The following is a 22,049-nucleotide window of genomic DNA, read 5'->3' on the forward strand; positions in this document are numbered from 1 at the left end:
TGTAATAAAAGGAACATAAATATAGGGATTCCTAAAGTCTATCTACTAAATTAGCAGTCTGCTTTTTTTTTTAAGAGTGTGTTTCAAAATTATAGTTAATTCATTGCACAGGAAGTTACTAGAGGATTATAAATGAGTATGAACATTCTGGAAAAGGAGAACAGAAATATGTAATAGGATCTATAGACATGTTTTTAACCTTTGATCCAGTAAATCTGAGGAAATAACCAAATAATGTGAATTATTCCACTCTAGAGGAATGCTAAGTTAATTATAAAACATTCATTTAAGGGAATATTGCACAACCATTGAAAGGACAATTTTTAATAGAAACTTTTGAGATTGGAAATCATCCAAACAACAAAATATACATCATTTTTTAGCATGTGCCTACTTTGAAATATCAGTATAGCTATTTCACTTTTCATAGGTGACTTGAGAATTAAGGTCATATAAATTTATGACTGTTAATTGATGTTAGGTTCACATTATTTATTTCCTCAAGAAAAAGTCCCCCTTTTTCTTCAGTCTTAAAGGAATGCTTTATTGCAGTCTTCAAAGAAAGCCAGAATGGAGGAAACCCATCTGCTCCTTAGCCAAGCTCTGTTGGTCACATAAGGGCCTGTTAGTAATTCTGGTTAGTGCAGACTTTTCCGAGAAGACATCTAAGCATCTAAAAGCAGGTTTGTTGTGTATAAGTGCCTGGCGTCTGTAACGAACCCTTGTTTTAATCTTTGTATGCTGAGCTACTTCTTAACACAGTATATCAAGTTTCAGGGTGAATTCAGTTCAGAATTCCTGAATATTTATCTTTTCTCTCCAGCTAACTAAGCAACACTTAGGGAAGCCGTGCGGAGAGATGGGAACCCAGTGAACAGTGGTGTGTCGCAGAGTGCCAAGCAGAACCATAATGCCTGCTTGTCCTTCCAGCCCGTTACGACTTTTCTTGTGCTTACCCACCCCCGCCGCCAGGTCCCCTATTCCAAAATACCATTTAGTGGGCTTTAACTAAAGAAAGCCACCTGAAAATAGTTTTCTAAACCTTGGAGTGAGAGTTGGTCATTTGCCTTTTTTTTTTTAGCCCACCGACAAGGAGCTGAGAGAAGCCATAGCTTTGCTGACCGCTCAGCAGACGGCTCTGGAAATCATTGTGAACATGTGCTGCAGTGAAGGTGTGTTACCAGTTCACATTAGATATCCTCCGCAGCACTGGGAGGGCGCTTCCATGAGGATTATCTTAAACAGTCCAGTTCTCTGTGATCTGCACTCTTCCCAGATCCCACGGACGACGAATGGGAAGAGCTTTCTAGCAGTGATGAGAGCGATGCATTTATGGAGAATTCCCTCAGTGAATGCGGTGGGCAGCTGCTCTCTCCCCTCTGCCTGTCCCATGAGGTTCACACGGCTCTCACCCACCACCTCCTCCCAAAGAAGGTAATCTGTTTCCAGTCTGGGCTCACTCTAGAGCATCGAGAACGTTTCAGAAAGCCATTCTTTCTGTGCACAAAGGAAGTGTGCTAATACTGCCAGGTGTGGGTGATGGGTGAGATGCGGGAAGTGGAACAGTGAATAGCACCGGAGGTGGGCTGAAGTTCATCAAGCCTAACTGTCTCACTTAGAAGTTGGGATTTTATGAAGGAATCATGTGTTCAGGAAAAAAACCTTTCCTTGTAACATTTGCCTTACTGTCTTTCTTAAATTTAGATTTTTGACAAAACTACCTTTCCAAACAGTGTTGCAGTTGACGTGTGCTCTAGGAGCCCCACTTGGAAACCTTTGATTAGAAAGTAAGAACATTTCTCTTTTCAAAACCATTTGTCATTATGTTATTATAGGAAATGATGGGCCATTAAATAGAAGATGCCGACTCCCCCCAGATTCAAGAGTTCTAGTCCCTTGTCTTGCGTATGTTCCCTAGAGAAGTGAGCACGTGTGTGCCCTAAGCAGGAGAATGCTCATAGCCGTGTGGTTCACAGTTGCCCCAACTTGGAAGCAATCTCAGTGTCCATCAGTGGCAGAATGGATAAATCAATGCGGACGTGATCATACAATAGAATACATACAGCAGGAAAAAGAATCTGAACTGGAACCACTCACAAAATAGTGAGTAGTTCATTGAGAGGTGCATACATAGATGGTTCCTGGGCTTCCCTTGTGGCTCAGCTGGTAAGGAATCCGCCTGCAATGCAGGAGACCTGGGTTCGATCCCTGGGTTGGGAAGGTCCCCTAGAGAAGGGAATGGCTATCCACTCCAGTATTCTGGCCTGGAGAATTCCATGAACTGTATAGTCCATGGGGTCACAAAGGGTCAGACACGACTGAGCGACTTTCACTTGAGGAGTCAGGGAGGTGAGTGTGATAGGGAGGGGGTAAGTGAGAGTGCTAGCAACATTTTTTTTCTTCTTCTAGTGAAGTAGGGTTGGTTTCCAGTATTGTGTTAGCTTCAGGTATAAGCAGAGTGATTCAGTTATATATATGTATTCTTTTTCAGATTTTTTTCCCCCTTCTAGGTTATTGTAAATATTGAGTAGAGATCCCTGGGCTATACAGTATGTCTTTATTGGATATCTGTTTTATATATAGTACTGTGTATGTGTTAATCCCAAACTTCTAATTTACCCTTCCTCGCCTTTCCCTGTAGGTTACCATAAGTTTGTTTTCTATGTATGTGAGTCTATTTCTGTTTCGTAAATAAGTTCATTTGTATCTTTTTTTTTTTTTTTAGATTTCACCTATAAGCAATATAATCTATTTGTCTTTTTCTGGCTTGCTTCACTTAGTCTGATAATCTCCTGGTCCACCTATGTTGCTGCAAATGGCATTATTTTGTTCTTTTTTGTGGCTGAGTAGGATTCCATTGTATAAATACGCCACATCTTCTTTATCCACTCATCTGTTGATGGACATTCAGGTTGCTTTCATGTCTTGAGTATTGTGAATAGCGCTAGCATTCTTATCTAGGTGCACCAGTGTTTGCTTTGTAAACTCTTAAACTCTGTATATTCCTGAGTGCTTTATGTGGGTCATATTTTACATTTAAAAATAGGCTTTAAAGATGCTGCCACGCACAGAAATTTTTCTCGAGCAGATTCCATACGACTCATCAGTTCACTGTGCCTCAGAGGCCTTGAGTGCTCAAGCAGTTTGATCTGGTCAGATTCACAGTTCACCTCAAGTGTTCTTGCCAACTGCCCGAGACCTCCGGACGCCTAGGTTCAGCGTCAGTGCTGAATCCTGTCGGGTGACTGTGAGAGGGCAAGACAGCATTCTCTCTCTTCCTTTCCAGAATGAACACTATACAGTGTAGAGCCCTCGTGTGTCTCCAGAGCCTCGTCTCCCTTCTGGATGTGGACCATCTGGGAGGACCTGCTGCCCTTCAGACGCTTGCACAGCACCTGTCACAGCTGCTTTTTTCTCAGCCAGGTAAATATGCTGTATATAGTATCCTTTTTTTTTTTTCACTGGAGTAGTGTGTTTGTCTCTGCCATACAGCAAAGTGAATCAGCCATGCGTATACATACATCCACTCTTTTTTAGCTTGTTTTCCCATATAGGCCATTACAGAGTATTGAGTAGAGTTCCCTGTGCTATGTAGTAGGTCCTTATTAGTCATCTGTTTTATAAATAGTAGTGTATGTATGTCAGTCCCAATTTCCCAATTTATCTCTCCCCTCTCATCCCCCTGGTAACCATAAGTTTGTTTTCTACATCTGAGACTCTTTGTACATCTGAGGAAATAGAGTATTTTACATAGTAAAGGAGAATTCTCCACGTTACTTTACCCTGCGTGTATGTTTGGAGTGAGGGTTAATATTGGAGATACAAATCTGCTCTAATTCTTTGCGAAACTGTTTTAACATTTCCCCTTCTTAGAACACTGAATCTAAGAGCTGAAATTCTTAGATCAAAATAAGGTCACTTTTGACTAAATACAAGTTTCTGTATAAACAGTCCTTCAAGAGTTGTTTCCTGATTCTTTTTTTCTTTTTTTTTTTTTTCCTTTGGCTTTGCTGGGTCTTTGCTGCTGTGTGGCCTTTTCTCTAGTTCTGGTGCACAGGCCTCTCACTGCCGTGGCTTCTCTTGTTGCAGAGCACGGCCATTATGGGGCTCCAGTAGCTGCAGCTCCCAGGCCTTAGAGCACAGACTCTGTAGTTGTGGGGCATGAGCTTAGTTGCTCTGAGGCATGTAGGATCTTCCCGGATCGGGGATCGAACCCATGTCTCCTGCATTGGCAGGCAGATTGTTACCACTGAGCCACTAGGGAAGCCTGATCCCTGATAGTTTAAGATATCTGTTTTGCTCTCTATGAAGAGGTGCTGTGTATTTAATGGTACCTGTTTTAAAAGTTCTAGATTAATTTTTAAAGATTAAGTAAATAAGTATTCAGAAACTCATTATATAGTTGTCAGCATTTATCAGTTTATAGATAGAGTTTTCAGGTGATCTCAGGCTATGTTTCTTTAGCTGGTGCGATCCTGTGAAAACCAGGCCCATCCATATCTAAAACAGGACGTAGACAGGATATGAGCAGTGCCATTCCCATTCCGAGCCTGGACTGAGCCAGCTCTGGAGTGCAGAAGTGACTGTCAGTGGAAGCTGGTCAGGTGATGACTAAAGCTTTGTATTTCTTTCCCAGTCTTATAAACCTAAGAGATCTGGGGACTTTCCTGGTGATCTGTGGCTAAGACTTCACCTCCCAGTGCAGGGGGTACAGGTTCAGTCCCTGGTCAGAGAACTAAGATTCCACACGATGTGAAGAACGGCCACAATACTTTTTAGGAAGTAAACCTAAAGAGTCCTGGATGGCATGGCAAGTACGGGGGATGGCTCCTGTCAGCCCAGCAGAGTGTCCTACGGAGGGGTGCCTAGCAGAGCGCTGCTACTGCTCATGCCCGCTCCCATCCACTCATTCCCGTGGGCTCCCTGCAGGGAGCAGGGCCACACAGGAGGGTCCACAGCCAAGCCCCCGGTGAGCAGGACTTACCCAGGTCTCTTAGTGCTCCCGAGACGTGCTTAGCTTGAGTGACCCCTTGCATTGCCATCTCTTTCCTCTGGGCCATTTCTCAGTGAGAGTCCAGTCGAGGCCCCACCGGCTCTGCCTCCTGCCGGCATGAAGGGTTTATTTCACAGGAAGTAAGTGCAGGTGCTCTGCCCCCTGCTAGAGAGAAAACACTGGGGCGTGCTTCTCCCAGTGCAGCCGGCTGCTTGTGGCCACTGGTACATCCTCATTTATCGCCTGGAAAGGTCAAAGGAAAACCATAGCAAGTCGAGTCTTAGAGAAATGATGAAAAGTTTCTGAATTGTGGAAAAGTATAATTAAACACTTTGATCTTTTAATAAATTTCAGTTTCATAGCTTTCTTGATATAACCATTTTATCAGAGTGAAATTTTATATTTAGAGACAGTACTCTTGTATAGTCCTCCCAGACATTTGGGATTTATTAAGTCATGTAACGCTGTGAGTTCTGGGTGGATAATGTGAACTGTTACTGAGGAGTTTGGTGGGGAGAATGGGGCTAAAGTTCTTCACATTTTTGTGTTACCATGTTTGAAAGTAATGTATGAGGATGGTACAGCTGTATTGTACTTAACTTGCTTTCATCTTAATGCTTAAATACAGTCTGAATAGTTATAAAATTTGTGATACGTACCTGTATAGGCTTTTTGTGGCTGACATCAGAGATAAAAGGAAAACGTTTTTAGTAGAATCTGGCCCTTGCATTCAAAACATCTATATCTTTGTCTCCTTCATTTAAAATATTGATCTTCAGAACATCAAGAGATTTTTAGCAATGTTGTATTTTCAAATTGGGTCAGTTTGTCATTTGTTCCATTACATGGGTTCTAAAATCATTTAGGATTCCCTGTTTCCCTAGGTTTTGGGAAGCATAAAGCTTCTTCTCTTTACAATTAAAATGGTCGTAGCTCCCATTCTGGGATATGCTTTTTATTCCATGTCAACATTGAAAATAGGTCTGTAAAATTAAAAATAATTTGTGGCTTGATTACTCACGGGTTGACTATTTACCTACATGTAGGTGTGCTGCAAATTCTTAGATCCTACTCAAAGTCGTTGAGAGGTGAAAAACATTTTGAATCACTTAACTTCTTTTGACATTTACTTAACTTCTTTTGACAACACCATGTGTTGCTGACCTTTTACTGAGAATTTGTCAGAAAGGCAGAGTCATTTGAACTTCCTCCCCTAATTTGGGTTAGATGACCAGAAATATGAATTAAGTAAAAATCTTCCAAATTTAGGGAAGATATGAATTTCACATAATATAAAATAGTAGTGTAGTTTAGATTAGGATTTTGAATCTTAATTGTGTTATGTGCAGCTCACAAATATCCAGGGTTACACTTACAGCTTTAATCAAACATAAGTTACTTTTCAGAGCCAGTATGGTAACTTTTGGAAGTTTAATAGTAACAATTTTATGCCAGCTTTTGAGGATCTGTTAAGTACTAGGTTTGATGAGCTAGGCATTATCACCCCACTTTCCTGATAAAGACACTGAGATTTAGAGGTTTAGGAACTTTTTCAGGAGCGTTCCTTTCTTGTTTTTCCTAAATTTAAAAAAAAAAAATTTATTTTTGTTTATTTATTTGTCTGGACCAGGTATTAGTTGTGGCACTCGGGATCTTCGAAGTTGGTAGTGGCATGCAGGATTTTTAGTTGCGGCATGTGAACTTGGTTGCAGCATGTGGGATCTAGTTCCCTGACCAGGGGTCAAACCCAGGCTCCCCGCATTGAGAGCTTGGAGTCTTAGTACCTGGACCATGAGGGAAGCCCCTGGGGCCTTCCTTCTTTTAACAACTATTTATTGACTGACTTAATGCCACTCACTATGCTCGGTCCAAGGTATCCAGGCATGAACAAGATAGGCAAGGTTGCTGTGCTCATGGAGCTTGCATTCTCATATAAATGCTGAAACTCCAGTACTTTGGCCACCTCATGCGAAGAGTTGACTCATTGGAAAAACTCTGATGCTGGGAGGGATTGGGGGCAGGAGAAGGGGACGACAGAGGATGAGATGGCTGGATGGCGTCACTGACTCAATGGATGTGAGTCTGAGTGAACTCCAGGAGTTGGTGATGGACAGGGAGGCCTGGCGTGCTGCGATTCATGGGGTCGCAAAGAGTTGGACACGACTGGGCAACTGAACTGAACTGAACTGGTATCTAAAGGGCAGAGGCCAGAGACGCTGTTAAATATCCTGGTGCCCAGGGGATCTCACATATTCCACAAAGAATGATCTGGTCCAAAATGTCCACAGTGCTGAGGTTGAGAAACCCTAGCTGGGGGCCTCTGTCGAAAGACTGAGAGGCAGAATCGTCTGAGGTCTGTCTGCTCACATGTCTGGTAGCATGGAGCTGTCAGCCAGAACACCCACAGGTGACCCCTTCATGTGACCTTAAAGTAATGGCTAGTTTCCAAAAGCGAGAGCTGAGAGAGAGGAGAGAGCAAACACATGTGAATCAGGTGGGAGTCATGCCATCTACCACCCAGCCTGCCACTTTCTCATATTCTCTTGGTTGAAGAAGCCACAGAGTCCCACCCAGGTTCAAGGGGAGGGAAAATAGACTCCATGTCTTCGTGGGAAGTGGCAAGCTTCTGCAGAGTCATGTAGAACTGGAAGTACTGTGGTGGCTGAGACATAACATATCTCATGCATCCGTCACTCTCCCTTCCCACCGAAGCGGGGAGGGAGCCAGCTTACCTGGTGGCCCTCACCCTGCTGTATGGCTTTGTTAGCATAATTGTTGATTGCTGTTGTGTTCTGTCCTGTATGATAAGAAGGGACAATAAGAAAAGAGTAAAACTGAACCAAAGTGGGAAGGGGAAGTTGGGTCAGTAAAAACCATGAAAGCCACTGAAAAGCAGAGAAGCATGGTGGCCTGGCCCTGCACTAGCTATACTTCACGGCTGAGCAGTGGGTTTGGGTTGCCAGGCAGCACTCTGATTTGAGTCTGCTCAGCTCAGTGATAGCGATCAGTGACAAGCTGACTTCCATCTACAGTGGCCCACTCAGGTCTATTGTGTGCTAAAGTGTGAGTTAAGTGAAAATCCAGTATCTGCAAGTTGAAGACTGTCAGGATTATTTCAATTGTGGTCATCTTTCAAACTCAAATATTCAGTTCACAGTGGGACGTTCACTGGAAGTTTGGGCTTAAATATCAAGGTGTTTTTATTATAGTAGCATACATTAACATTTAACAATGCTTTGTTTTGACTTTTTCTAAAAACTCACTCTTCTAAGAAAAAGACAAATTTATGTTTCACTTTTGTGTTTTAGATTTTGCTAAGCACGTTGACTTTTTAGAAGCCATAAGTAGTGCCGTGAGGGCCCTTTTGCAAACAATGGCCTCCAAGAACATTCCTCAGGTAAGGTTTTAAATTTTTTTATATGAAGCTAGCAAAGATTCTGTATAATGGAGGCAAAATTTATTAATTTTTTGAAGCATTTCTATTAGAAGAGTAATGCATGTTCCTTGTAAAGTGAAAACAAAAATATTTAAAGCGTAAACAGGGAAATCTTCTTGTCGCCACTCTGCCGCCGGAGCATAGTTTTATCCATTTGTCTGGTTTTGGCTGCATCCGGTCTCGGCTGCGGAGTGTGGAATCATTTTCCTTGCGGCACAGGGGCTTCTGTCTAGTTGGTGGTGCTCAGGCTCAGTAGTTGCCCCTCGGCACGAGGGAGCTTAGTTCCCCGACCAAGGATTGAACCTCACCCCCTGCTTCATTATAAGGTAGATTCTTAACCCCGGACCACCGGGGGAGTCCCCTATACAACTTTCTTTTTATTGATATAATGTATTTGACATGTATGTTGTATTTTCTCTGAAAGCCATTTGTCTTTTTTTGAAATACTGCGTTACAGAAATTTTCAAGCATGCCCTCCAGATACTCCACAGTGACTTGTCTGCGCCTCTCTGATAGGTGCCTTTTTGTTTCTATTTTTTTACTTTCCACGAAGGAAAGTTTCAAACATCACGAAAAGCAGAGATAATAGTAGTTACCTGCAAGCATTATCACCTAGCGTCAACAAGCCATTCTTTGTTTTCTTTCTTTCTTTCTTTTTGGCCGTGCTGGTCTTCATGGCTGTGCACGGGCTTTCTCGAGATGTGGCAGCTGAGGGCCATTCTGTAGTTGGGGTTCATGGGCTTCTTCTCATTGCGCTGGCTCTTCTTGTTGCACAGCACGAGTTCTAGGGCTCATAGGCTTCACTGGTTGCAGCATGTGAGCTCAGTAGTTGGGGCGCACGGGCTTAGTTGCCCCATGGCACGTGAAGCTTCCCAGACTAGTGATCCAACCCATGTGCCCTGCCTTGGCAGGCAGATTCCTAACCATTGGACCCCCAGGGAAGTCCCATCTTGTCTTTCTTGTGTCTTTCATTTTCCCTACATTTTCGTTTTTGCTTCTTGGAATAGTTAAGGCAAATCATATTCTTTCACCCATGAATGTTTTATTGTGTGCTTCATTATGTTGTCTGTGACAGAAAATGAACTTTTAAAAAACTTAACCACATTACCATTATCTCAAACCTCCAAATTAACAGATGTTTTAAAATTATCATTTAATATGCAGTCTGAGTTCACTTTTCCCTGATTGCTTTAAAAATGTCTCTCTCTCTTTTTTTTAATGGTTCGTTCAAATCAGCATCTAAGCAGGATCCATGTATTGTTCTTAGTTGATATTTTGGTCTCTTAAATGTGTATTTTTTTATAATTCATATACCATACAGTTCTCCCATTTAAAGTATGTAATTTAGTAACTTTTAGTACTGGACAAGGAAATGTCAACCCACTCCACTATTCTTGCCTGGGAAAGCCCATGGACAGAAGAGCCTGGTGGGCTATAATCCATGAGATCGCAAAGACTCAGACACGACTGAGCACCTAGATGACAACTTTTCGCACGTTGACAGATTCTGAAATCTCTGAATCTATAACATCTCCCCTACCTGCCCACCGTTCCTCATACTATCTTTCCATTGAGTAAGTTATCATTTATCCTAAAGAATTTCCCCCTTTCTCAGATGTGGCTGGCGAAACAATGTTATTTAACAGGTCTGTCTGTCTTCCATATTTCCTACAAATTGAGGGGTACGTCTAGAGCCTTACTTAGATTCAGGATCAGAGTTTTTAGACAAAAATAATTCGTAGTGGTGTATGTATATTTTATTTTTATATCACAAGTGATACACTGTTGTAAAATAATGATGTTAAAATCTTAATATCCATAGATTCACTTGTAGCAACGAGTGATTATTATATAGATCCATTATTTCATCAGGGTTTGCCAGATAAAGATACCCTAATTTTGTTGTTCCTTTTACATTTATTAGCTGTGATTCTTCCATAAGTAAGAACTTCTTATTTCATCAATTTTTGGTAACTTTGGAATACACTTCATACCAAAAAAGGCAGGGTATGGTTCTCTCTCCCCACCCGACCCTTTTTCCCAGAAAATGAGCTGGTGTCCTGCTACTGCTGCTGCTGCCGCTGCTAAGTCGCATCAGTCGTATCCGACTCTGTGGGACGCCATAGATGGCAGCCCACCAGGTTCTTCCGTCCCTGGGATTCTCCAGGCAAGAACACTGGAGTGGGTTACCATTTTCTTCTCCAATGCATGAAAGTGAAAAGTGAAAGTGAAGTCACTCAGTTGTGTCCGACTCTTAGCAACCCCATGGGCTGTAGCCCACCAGGCTCCTCCATCCATGGGATTCTCCAGACAAGAGTACTGGAGTGGGGTGCCATCACCTTCTCCGGAGTTGGTGTCCTAGCAGTCTCTAAAAATGATCAGTGAATTTTTTTTTTAAGTATCATTATGAACTCATTATTATTTACTTCATCATATGGCATATAGTTATTATTTTCAGAGTAACGCTGTTATTACTAACAATAACACTACTGGATGCAGTGTAAGATTTCTCTGTGATTCTTTCTGTCCTTAGGAAGAAAAATCTCTCTAGGACTGTACAAATTACTCTGTTTTAAAGTTGCTTTGAACAAATTTTCTTGTGTGGTTTGTTATAAAGTTAGCTTCAGTTTCAGCTTTTTTTAAAAGCATTTTTTGTTTGATTGCTCTAATTTTTCTTTTTTAATTAAATAAATTTTTTACCCAGTTTCAGAGTTAAAACTAAAGCAGGATATATTCAAGGGAAAATATGGTGTATACATACATTGAAATATTATTCGGTTCTAAAGAGGACTGAAATTTTGGTACATATTACTGCATGGATGAACCATGAAGACATTATGCTAAGTGAAATAACCAGACACAAAAGGACAAATATTATAAGAATCCTCTATAAGGAACCTAGAATAATTAAATTCTTAAGGACAGAAAGTAGAAGAGTAGTTACCAGGGGCTCAGAGAGATATAGTTTAATAGGTTCAGGGTTGCAGTACGGGATGATGAAAAAGTCCTGGGGATGGATGGTGGTGATAGTTGCTTAGACACCAATGTGAATGTACTTCCTGCCACTGAACTATACATTTTTAAATGGTTGAAATGGTAAGTTTTATGTATATTTTATATGCACGCACACACAAATATATGTAGAGAGAGATCTAGTTTCTGTCCACTTGCCCCTGTTCCTTCCTTTGTGCCATTGGTAGTCATCCTTATTGATTTTTTTATTTATCATTCTGTTGTTCTTTTTCAGAAAACATAAGCAAAATACGTATGTATTTGTATTTCACCCTTTTTCTTATAAGGATGCTTCTGCACTTTGCTTTTCTTTCTTATTAGTCACCATAGTATGTCGACATGTTTCTCATTTCTTTTTTACAGCTTGATAGCCCTCCATTGTGTACATATTCCATATTTATTCGCCATGTTTGCATTGCTGGATTTTTAGTTCTTTCCATCTTTTGCTATTACAAGTAGAACCACAACGAGTAGCACTTTACCGAAGTTCTGTTGTGTTTTTGCCATTATGTCTTTGCGGCCAATTTCTAGAGGTGGGCCTGCAGCTCAGAGAACAGATAGGTCAGTAGCTCTGCTCTAGGCATTGCTCTTGTCCCCCTCACAAGTCTGAGCCGTTTCGAATCTCCACCAGCATTGTTTGAGAGTGCCTGTATTGTCACACCCTCACCAGAAGAATATGTTGTCAAAATGTTGGATTTTTACTGGTTTGTTGGTGAGAAATTGTGTCTCAATTTTAATCTGCATTTCTTTTATTATGAGGAGGTTGGAGATCATTTCATGTCTTTCAAGGGCTTTTGCATTCTTTTTCTGTGACTTTCCTTGTCTTCGGCCAGCTTTGCTATTGAGTTGATGGTCTTTTTCCTTTCTCTAATAAAGGGTAGATCCCAGGATTTCTCCCCCAGTTTACTGAAGCAGAGGCTCTGGGGAGGGGCCCAACCGTGTCTGCGTTTTAACAACTTCTCCAGGCGATGGTCGTGTGCACTGATACTTGAGAATCACAGATCTAAACCACGCTCACTTCTTCCTTTCTGAAATCCTCCAGTTCTGAGTAACATGTCGCTAGACCACACCACCTACCCCTCAGTTACAGTCACCCACCATCCCCAGGGGCCACTCGTTCCTTGAAGATTCCTACTGTTGGACCCTGTTGTTTGTTACTGGTCCCATATGATTCTGGGTGATTTCAGAATCCACGTGGATACTCTTCTCAGGAACCTGGCTTTGCAGTTCTTGGGCCTCCTTTCCTCCTATGGGCTGTCTTCCATCCTTCCTTCCTTAGTCATTGCACGGCCACGCCTCTAGAGCAGTGCTATCCAGACTTGGCCTTCTTTCAGAGTCTTAACAGAAAGTCGCTCATGTTTTACCATTAAATATAGTCTATGATGTTGGCCTGTAATATATATCTTTAAATTGTATTCTTTTAATTTTTTTCCAGGAACAAAACTTTTGACCTTCAGTTTCTATGAAATGGAAAATGACATTCGCACTCTAATGATACCTGCATCCATGAGTGCAGATCAGCTTAAGGCACTTCCCTGGTAGTCCAGGGTTAAAACTCCAGGCTTCCAATGCTAGGATGCAGGGGGCATGGGTTCAGTTCCTGGTTGAGGAATGAAGATCCCAGATGCCACATGCTGCATGGTGCGGCCAAAAATGAAGTCAGATCAGCTTAAAATAAATTATCACTATGTGGTGGAAGCACTATATAATTGAAAGCGTTTTACAATCTTTAATAATCTACCATAGCACACAAATCTCAAGAGTCAGCTCTTACCTTGTGTAGGTTCAGCCCATTTTTTACAGGCTCCCAGCCATGATAGAGTAAGTGGTGACAGTGACGTGAGCAGGCCTCATCCTAGTGCAGAATTAGTTGTTTTTAGGAGTGTTTAGAATATTTAATAACTTGCCCACCCATTGTTCTTGTCACTTGTAGAGTCGTGCCACCGGTACAAGAGATTCTCGCCAATCCCAAGGCATGTGCTATTGGAATTGGCCAAGTTTAACATGCTAAATACTCTCTCCTTCTCTTTCAACAGTGCATGACTCCTGACCAGCTGATGACACTGTGCACAGCAGGCATCCACAGTAGTAATGTGGGGGTGAGAGTGAACGTGGTCAGTATTTTAGGAATCACAGGCAGCGTCCTAGCCAAAGAAGATGGCACACTCGACACTCTCAAGGTAAAACACTGTGCTTCCAACCTGAACCATTAACTCACTAAAAATGGAAGGAGAGTGACTTTAAAATCACTCCTGTGGATTTCAAAATCTCCTGTGGATTTCATGAGATGAAATCATATCAAGAAATTGTTTATTAAGATACATTATAAAGTATACCCTTTGGTCTGCTCTTACTCCATGAGTCAGACTGAAGAGTCGAGTCTCATTTTGCTATTTAACTTTATTCTGGAGATGTTTTTCAAAAGTAAATTTGTCTTCAGTGGAAGGCCAAGGTTCAAAGTTGTTCAAGTTGACCCTGCTTTGACTGTTGCGTAAAATGTGTGCACATTATATTCTCCTGAGGATATAGAGCAATCCAATTTTCCCAGCACACCAGGCTGAAGTGCAGTATGCACTTTGCCACCCAGTTCATCCCGAGACCACCCCGTAAATTTTAAGCGGCGACTCTGGTAGTGCCCGCACACAAGGAGCTCACTGAGCATGTTTGCTTCCAGCACTTGATCTAAGCAAGCTGCTCAGCAACTGCACTGCCAGAGGTACAGCCTAGTAACTGAAAGGACAGTAATAGTAAAGGTACCCTTTGTGCTAACAGTAATTGCCGAAGCATGGATTACTGGCAGTGGATAATAAGCTGGTTCTTATAAATTATTTCTTTTTTATATATAATTTTATTTATTATTTATTTTGGCTGTAGCGGGTCTTCGTTGCAGTGCACAGGCTTTCACTGTGGTGGCTGCTCTTGTGCGGAGCACAGGCTGTAGGGCTCGTGGGCTCAGTAGTCGCGGCGCATGGGCTCAGTAGCTGTGGTGCACGGGCTTGGTTGCCCCAGGGCGTGTGGGGTCTTCCCAGACGTGGGATTGAACCCACGTCTCCTGCACTGGCAGGCAGATTCTTTACTGCTGAGCCACCAGGGAAGCCCCTAAAGTACTTCTTAACTTGCTAAGAGCTTAACAGTGTGACTGGTATTTTTCAGAAGCCTGTTTCAAAACGATGATATGTGCACATCCAAACCATTTGAAAGTGAAAGTTGCTCAGTCGTGTCCAACCCATTGTGACCCCATGGACTTATATAGTCCATGGAATTTTCCAGGCCAGGATACTAGAGTGGGTAGCCTTTTCCTTCTCGGGGGGATCTTCCCAACCCAGGGTTCAAACCCAGGTCTCCTGCATTGCAGGCAAATCCCGTACCAGTTGAGCCACCAGGCAGGCTAAGGCACATCACCCCTAAAATTCCAGTCCCCTAGGTCCACTCCAGAGAGGCAGCCACTGGTACCCATTCCTTGTGTGTCACTCCAGGATTCTAATATGTAGACCCTAAGTGAGAGAGCACGGCTGTATCACTCTGTACATGTACATATATACCATTGAGCATGTATAGGTGTAGTCACTTCCCACCCCTTAAGACTGTCAAGTCCAAGGCCCACTTTAGAGGAACCGCAGATTTTTCTCAGGCATAACGTAAGATTTCCAAAATGTTTTTATTTAGTCACATTTTCAAGCATGAAGAAAAGTAGAAAGTGCAGTGAATTTTGTATAGCCACCAAGCGTATTTAACAGTTACGAATTTTCTATCATTTGTACTTAAAGTACTTCCTCTGCTGAATGTGTTAAATTAATGACATCCTGGTATTGTGTCCCTATTATTCAGTATGCACGTCTTAAAAATAAAGACAGTTTTTTTGTATAGCTACCATTATTATGCCATACACAATTATTTCTTAATATGGCTAATACTTGGTCCATATTCAAATTCTTCTAGTTGTTGCCAGGATAACTGTTTACAGATTGTCTGTTTAAAGCAGGGTCTAAGTCAGGTCTCCATGTTGTACTTGGTTTGGGGTCTTCGAAAAGACTCTGATGCTGGGAGGGATTGGGGGCAGGAGGAGAAGGGGACGACAGAGGATGAGATGGCTGGATGGCATCACTGACTCGATGGACGTGAGTTTGAGTGAACTCCGGGAGTTGGTGATGGACAGGGAGGCCTGGCATGCTGCGATTCATGGGGTTGCAGAAAGTCGGACACGACTGAGCGACTGAACTGAACTGAAGTCTCTTCATTGAGAGCTTTGTCCTGTCTAGTACCTCCCGCACGCTGCCTCTTTCTCCCTCAGCTTCTGGGTCAGTTGGCTCCTAGTGTTCAGCCTTGTGGATTTGTCCTATTGCCTCCTTGTGGTGGTAAGTTTGTTCCTTTATCTTCTGAATTTCCTGCAGAGTGGAGCTTAGATCTAAAGGCTAGGTTAGATTCAGGTTCAGCTTTTTCAGTAAGACTACTTCATAGGTGATGTTGAACGTTCCATGTTTGTAATAGGGTATTAAATTTATTTATTATTGATATTTTTGGCTGTGCTTAGTCTTCACTGGTGCGTGTGGCCTTTCTCTAGTTGCAGTGAGCGGGAGCAACTCTCCGTTTCAGGGCACAGACTTCTGGTTGCAGGGGCTTCCCTTGTTGCACAGCACGGGCTCTTGGGCGCTCGGCCTTCAGTAGCTGTGGCTCCTGGGCTCTGGAGCGCAGACTCAGCGGTTGTGGCGCACAGCCCTAACTGCTCCCCAGCTTGTCGCATCTTCCCGAACCAGGAACTGAACCTGTGTCCTCTGCTTTGGCAGGCGGATTCTCAACCACTGTACCACCAGAGAAGTCCCAATGGGATATTTAAATGTAAATACTCTGCTAGAGGTTTTCTTGACCACTTAAATTTAGATGAGAAAATGGAGGTCCAGAGTGAGTAGCAAGGTCCCAGAGTCACCCTGTTATTTACAGTAAAGCTGCATTTCAGACTCAGCATTTTCACTCTCTCACCCATAATAACAGGTGTGCACATTGCCCTTAAAGATGTAAACGGTGAAGCAAAACAACCAAAATAAAACAACCTTACTCTTGACCAGTTCTTTGCATTGGGAATAGTTTGTTCCTATAGCTAGCTAATCATAAAAAAAAAAAAAAATGAGTGGATGTTAAAAATCATCACAGTGAAGCAAAATGAGATTTTATGTTCTTAATTTTTTTAATGTCTGAGTGTTTCTCATATAATTTAAAAAGCAGGGTTTTTTTTGTTACTGATAATATTTATATGCATTTGACACCGTGGGAAAAGCCTTCTTGATAGAGATAGATAGAAGGGAAAATTTAATAATTTCCAGTGTCAGTCTATCGTGTGTCATTTATGGATCTAAGTTCACTTTATTTACTAATATAAACTAAGGTTTTGAATTTATCTTGCTTACATTATACTTGGTATTTTTGTAAATATATGTCAAGTCTTTAGTCTTTTAGAAGTGTTAACTTTTCCCTAGCATTTGTATGTAAAACTTTATGTGCGAATTGTTGTCACATTTCGAGTTAGTACTTATTTTGAATACTGACTTAGAATATTGGATGATCCCTTGCTGTGTTTTCTTTTCTCCAGACCATCGGGTGCTTTCTGCTTGAGGTTGCCACCAAAGACCCCTGTCTTGTGGTAGCAGGGGAGGCCTTGGATGCCCTCTTTGACGTTTTTGCAGACGGCAAAGAAGCTGAAAGGGCCTCAGTTCAAATTAAATTGTTATCTACTCTGAAAGAATTCCAGCCAGTCTTCAAAATGAAGGTATGTAATGTTTTATTTGGCTTCCCTGGTGGCTCAGTGGTAGAGTCCACCTGCCAACGCAGGAGATGTGGGAAGATCCCCTGGAGAAGGAAATGGCAGCCCCACTCCAGTATTCTTGCCTGGGAAATCCCATGAACAGAGGAGCCCAGCAGGCTTCAGTCCGTGGGGTTGCAAAAGAGTCGGACACGACTTAGTGACTAAACAACCAGTGGTTTATTTAGAAATGCTGACGTCTCCGCATTCTGTGGGACAAGGGTGTGTGTGGTTCCCTGCTTGCAATCTTGGTGATTCATATAGCACTTCGTCCCCAGTTCTGTGTAAATGCTTGTTGGCTGAGTCAGGGCGACTGAGCCCTTTCTGTTGAATCACTGTGACTTGAGCCAAAATGGTGTGGACAAGTTCCTCTCTCTGCGGCGGTTTAGCAGTGTTAACAATGCTTATGTGTAAGCACTACAGTCCGGCCTGCAAAGCACTTTCAGAGACAGTGTTAAATTTATTTTATATCATGTAATGCATTGTAGGCTGACTTCATTTATTTCTCTTTGGTCCTCTGAAAAAAAAAAGGCAAACAAACTCTCAGCTGGTCTGTAATGGAGAATGCAGCTACCTTCATTTGCCTTTTCATCGATCGATTGATTGATTCATCAGAAGCATCAAAGCTAACTTTGAGTCAAAAAGATAATTTTAAATGTTTTGGTGTTTGGGGGAAAGCAATGAGAAATTTTAAAAACAGGCCTTTGATCATATATTCACAAATTTAAGTTGGCCAATTCTCTTATTTAAATCCATATATTTCATTTTGAGAAATAAAAATATTTGTATTTTTTGACTTTACATTTTGAATTTAACTTCTGCCTTTAATTCTCTGTCAGGAAAGTAGAGGTTTTAATGGAAAATTAGCTTACTTTTGTTGCTTTCCAATGTCTATTTCTTTTCTCTAACAAGCGTCAAAGGCAGAATTCAATTCCCATAGGCAGATCTCTGTGACAAGTTTTTAGGTAAAATGATTGTATGTCTAGAAATATAAACTTTTTGAATTTTTTTAAGGTGTCAGTGTTTGTTTAGGAACGTTAATAAATGGTTTGTCTTGTAGCATTTTCATGTTTTGACATCTTACATTTAAAAATATAGTAATATAGTGGCTGACTTTGAGTTAACCGTCACTAGTAGGTGACTTTAGTCTTAAGGGGGGAAAATTAATCAGCTTGCTCTTAATTATGCTTTGTTTAAGCCTCTAGTTCTGTTTGTTTGGGTTTTGTTTTGTTTTGAGATATAATTAACATACTACAACGTAGTGTTAGTTTTGAGTGTGCAACACAATGTTTGGAGATGTATATATATTGGAAAATGATTACCACAATAAATTTAGTTAACATACATCACCACATGTAGTGATAAATTTATTTTCTTGTAATGAAAACTTTTAAGATCCACTTTCTTAGTAACTTTCAAATACATAATACAGTGTTGCTAACGGCAGTCACCTTGCATCACATCCCCAGAACTCACTCCTCTTACACAGCTGATGTGTAAGACCCTGTGCAAGTGCACTTAAACACATGGATTTTTCTGTGGTAAACACTGCAGTGCCGTATGGTCTGCAGTTGGTTGGACCTGTGGCCAACACTGAGCTTGCACTTGGGTTTCCAACAAGGAGGTAGGGAGTTGGCACCGCTAACCCCTGCAGTGTTCAGGGGTCATCTGGAACTGAAAGTGTGTACCTTTCGACCACTTTCACCCATTTCACCCTCCCCACACCTGGGGGGGGGGTTGTTTTTTGTTTGGAGTGGCTTTCTTTCTGTGTTTATTTTCGCTGCTCAGCGTCTTAGTTGGGTACACTGGATCTTCTGTCTTCGCTGTGGCATGCAGGATCTTTGGTTGCAGCAGGTGGATCTAGCTCCCTGACAAGGGATCAAGCCTGGGCCCCCTGCATTGGGAGCATGGAGTCTTAGCCACCGGACCTCCAAGCACATTCCCTCGGTGTTTATTTTTTAAGCAGTGAGAAGTTTTATTCCCACCTGTTCCCAACCTGCCTCATGGGTAACCAAACCGAATGGTGTTTCTCTGCACAAAGACAAATGTACTTTAGTATTTTTCCCCTTTATTATCCAACAGATAGCGTAATATATTCACAGCCTTGTACTTTATGCACTTTTATTTTACACTGTCTCCTAGAGACATTTCTAAACCAGTACATGGAGGGTGTCCACATTGTTCTTAAAGGTCACAGGCCCTCTAAACTTCTGAAAAAGGAGTCTGAAGGGAAAGGAAAATATCTCCTGTCCTTGCAGCCCCTGGGAAAGCAGATGTGGTTGAGAGTCATCAGACTTTGCAGAAGCAAATGCTTAGAGAGCAGTTATGTCAACTGTGAACTAGGAGAATAACCCCTCATCTCCAGAACGCCCATTGTTCTGATTGATTTGCCTACCTAGTATGCATGGCAGTGATAGTGCTGTTTAACCGAGTGTTTTTCTTTTCTCAAAGCTATAAAGCCCTGATGAAGTATCTTTGTTAGCCAGAATGGCAGCATGCAGTTTTTTATATGACTGTCCTTTGTAAATGAAACCACAGTTGCATTAAAGGCTGTTTGGTTTATATTTAGCCCCAAATTGCATTTAAACACAGCATAATGCATTTTACTAAAAAACTTCTCTAGAGCAGAAATCCTCAAAAGTGCCCTGTATCAGCAGTGCCAGCATCACTTGGTAACTTGTAAATGCAAATTCTCAGGCCTAACTCCAGACCTATCAGAAGCTATGTGGACCAGCCTTGTTCAGTCACTCAGTCACATCCAACTGTTTGTAACCCCATGGACTGCAGCATGCTAGGCTTCATTGTCCTTCCCTATCTCCTTGAATTTGCCTAAATTAATGTCCATTAAATTGGTGATGCCATCCAACCATCTCATCCTTTGTCGTCCCCTTCTCCTCCTGTCCTCTCTTTGCCAGCATCAGGGTCTTTTACAATGAGTTGGCTGTTTGCATCAGGTAACCAAAGTATTGGAGCTTTAGCAATCTTTTTTAAATAAGCCTTCCAAATGGACTTGCCTGGTAGCTCAGCTAGTAAAGAATCTGACTGCAATGCAGGAGATCCCGGTTTGATTCCTGGGTCAGGAATATACCCTGGAGAAGGGTTAGGCTACCCGCTCCAGTATTTTTGGGGGCTTCCCTGGTAGCTCAGCTGGTAAAGAATCCACCTGCAATGCAGGAGACCTGGGTTCGATCCCTGGGATGTGAAGATCCCTGGAGAAGGGAACGGCTACCCATTCCAGTAGTCTGGCCTGTATAGTCCGTGGGATTGCAAAGAGTCGGACATGACTGAGCAACTTTGTGACTTTTCCAAATGCTAAAATAAGTATCATTTAAAAGGTGCACAGGATTTCCCTGGTGGTCCAGTGTTTAAGAATCCACCTGCCCGTGCAGGGGCCACGGGTTCAATCCCTGGTCCGGGAAGATCCCACATGCCAAGAGGCAGCTAAGCCCATGCACCACAACAACTGACTCCACTCACTGGAGTTACTGAAGCCTGTGCACCCTAGAGCCTGTGCTCTGCAGAAAGAAAAGCCACCACAGCGGGAAGACCGTGCACCGCAGCTGGAGAGTAGCCCCTGCTCGCTCCAGCTAGAGAAAGCCTGCGCACATCAGCGAAGACCCGGCACAGCCAGAAATCAGTAAAAAATGAAGAAAAGGTGCATGATCTAATTTATCTTTGTTACAGCTCACGTACTGTGTTCCATCACCTTGGAAGTGAAAATGTTCCACCAATTTCTGGCAACCATTTGTTCTAAAAATAAATACACCCCAAATTAAATGCTTTCTTATTTAAAGGCGTTAGTGGTAGATACCAAATCTCATATGATATTTTTTTGGCAGATACGAAAAGAAGGGAGAACTAAATACAGTCCAGATCAGCTGTGTGTTCTTGACAACGTGAAGATGAATTTGAGAAGATTTGTCGCTTATCAAGAAACTGTTGAGAAAAGACTGACTACTTGAACCATTGAAAGAGACCAATCCTCACCCCAAAGTTCTCAACACTGAAGAATACTAGAGGGTTTCCTTTTAGGGTGTTTTTTCTGAAAGTCATTTTCTTTTTAGTGACTTGGTGTTCTGTGTATTCATTTGAAGTTGATAAAAGCTCCAGGATGTGTCAGAGACTCCTTTTAAGCTCTGGGATCTGTGTGGCATTGCTGGCGCTCTCAGGCTTCCAGCATGTTTCAATCACTGGAAACCCAAAGGTGGGAAACACAGTGAATCTCAGGTGCTTCTTCACGAGCAGGGAGACACTGCCAAACAATCACGTTCCCTTGGATTTTGCAAAAGAAAATCCAGAGCATAACGTGGATGCTCTTTTAAGCCAGTGTCATTTTATAATAACTAAATATTTAACTGAAATATGAAAACACGCTCTGTAACTTTTTCTGGTATGAGATCTATCAATTCTGCCTACCTTTCATGACGAGGGGAATGAGTTGGATTCATACTCCACTATTTAGTAGACTATACTCCTCGCTAATGAGGCCATCATCACCCTCTGTATGAAAGGATCTGATCCGTTGATTTGTAACATCACTGCTTATTTAATTTGAAATGCAATCAAAATTGGGAGAATATGTTTTTTAATAAATAATTTTTAAATTGAAAGCTTTGTGTCTTGCAAAATCTTTTTTAAAATGCCAGATAATCCTGTTCCTGGGTGTCTGCTCGCTAATGGATTTTGCTTTGAATATATGTGTGCTATTAAAAACAAAGTTCATGAAGGGAGGTGGGATGAATTGGGAGATTAGGACTGCCATATCCACTCTTGATAGTATGCATAAAATAACTCATGAGAGCCTACTGCATGGC

At 42.0% G+C, this 22,049-nt stretch overlaps 1 protein-coding gene across 2 annotated transcripts in view; it reads left to right on the forward strand.

Annotated features, from left to right (window-relative positions):
• HEATR3 (HEAT repeat containing 3) overlaps window positions 1–21,794 on the forward strand; it is a 35,876-nt gene extending 14,082 nt beyond the window's left edge. Inside the window, exons 8-15 of one of the 2 annotated variants that reach the window (XM_068992412.1) lie at window positions 1,082–1,172; window positions 1,277–1,434; window positions 1,705–1,787; window positions 3,287–3,423; window positions 8,302–8,390; window positions 13,478–13,621; window positions 17,026–17,202; window positions 21,075–21,794. In XM_068992412.1, the coding sequence (XP_068848513.1) occupies window positions 1,082–1,172; window positions 1,277–1,434; window positions 1,705–1,787; window positions 3,287–3,423; window positions 8,302–8,390; window positions 13,478–13,621; window positions 17,026–17,202; window positions 21,075–21,197 (1,002 nt within the window). In that variant the 3' untranslated portion in view covers window positions 21,198–21,794. Of the gene's footprint in view, window positions 1–1,081; window positions 1,173–1,276; window positions 1,435–1,704; window positions 1,788–3,286; window positions 3,424–8,301; window positions 8,391–13,477; window positions 13,622–17,025; window positions 17,203–20,570 lie in introns of both variants that reach the window. The other variant, XM_068992413.1, reaches the window with a different exon arrangement.
• The last annotated feature ends 255 nt before the right edge of the window (window positions 21,795–22,049 follow it).

This window comes from Capricornis sumatraensis, chromosome 20 (assembly GCF_032405125.1).
Source record: "Capricornis sumatraensis isolate serow.1 chromosome 20, serow.2, whole genome shotgun sequence".
NCBI lineage: Eukaryota > Metazoa > Chordata > Mammalia > Artiodactyla > Bovidae > Capricornis > Capricornis sumatraensis.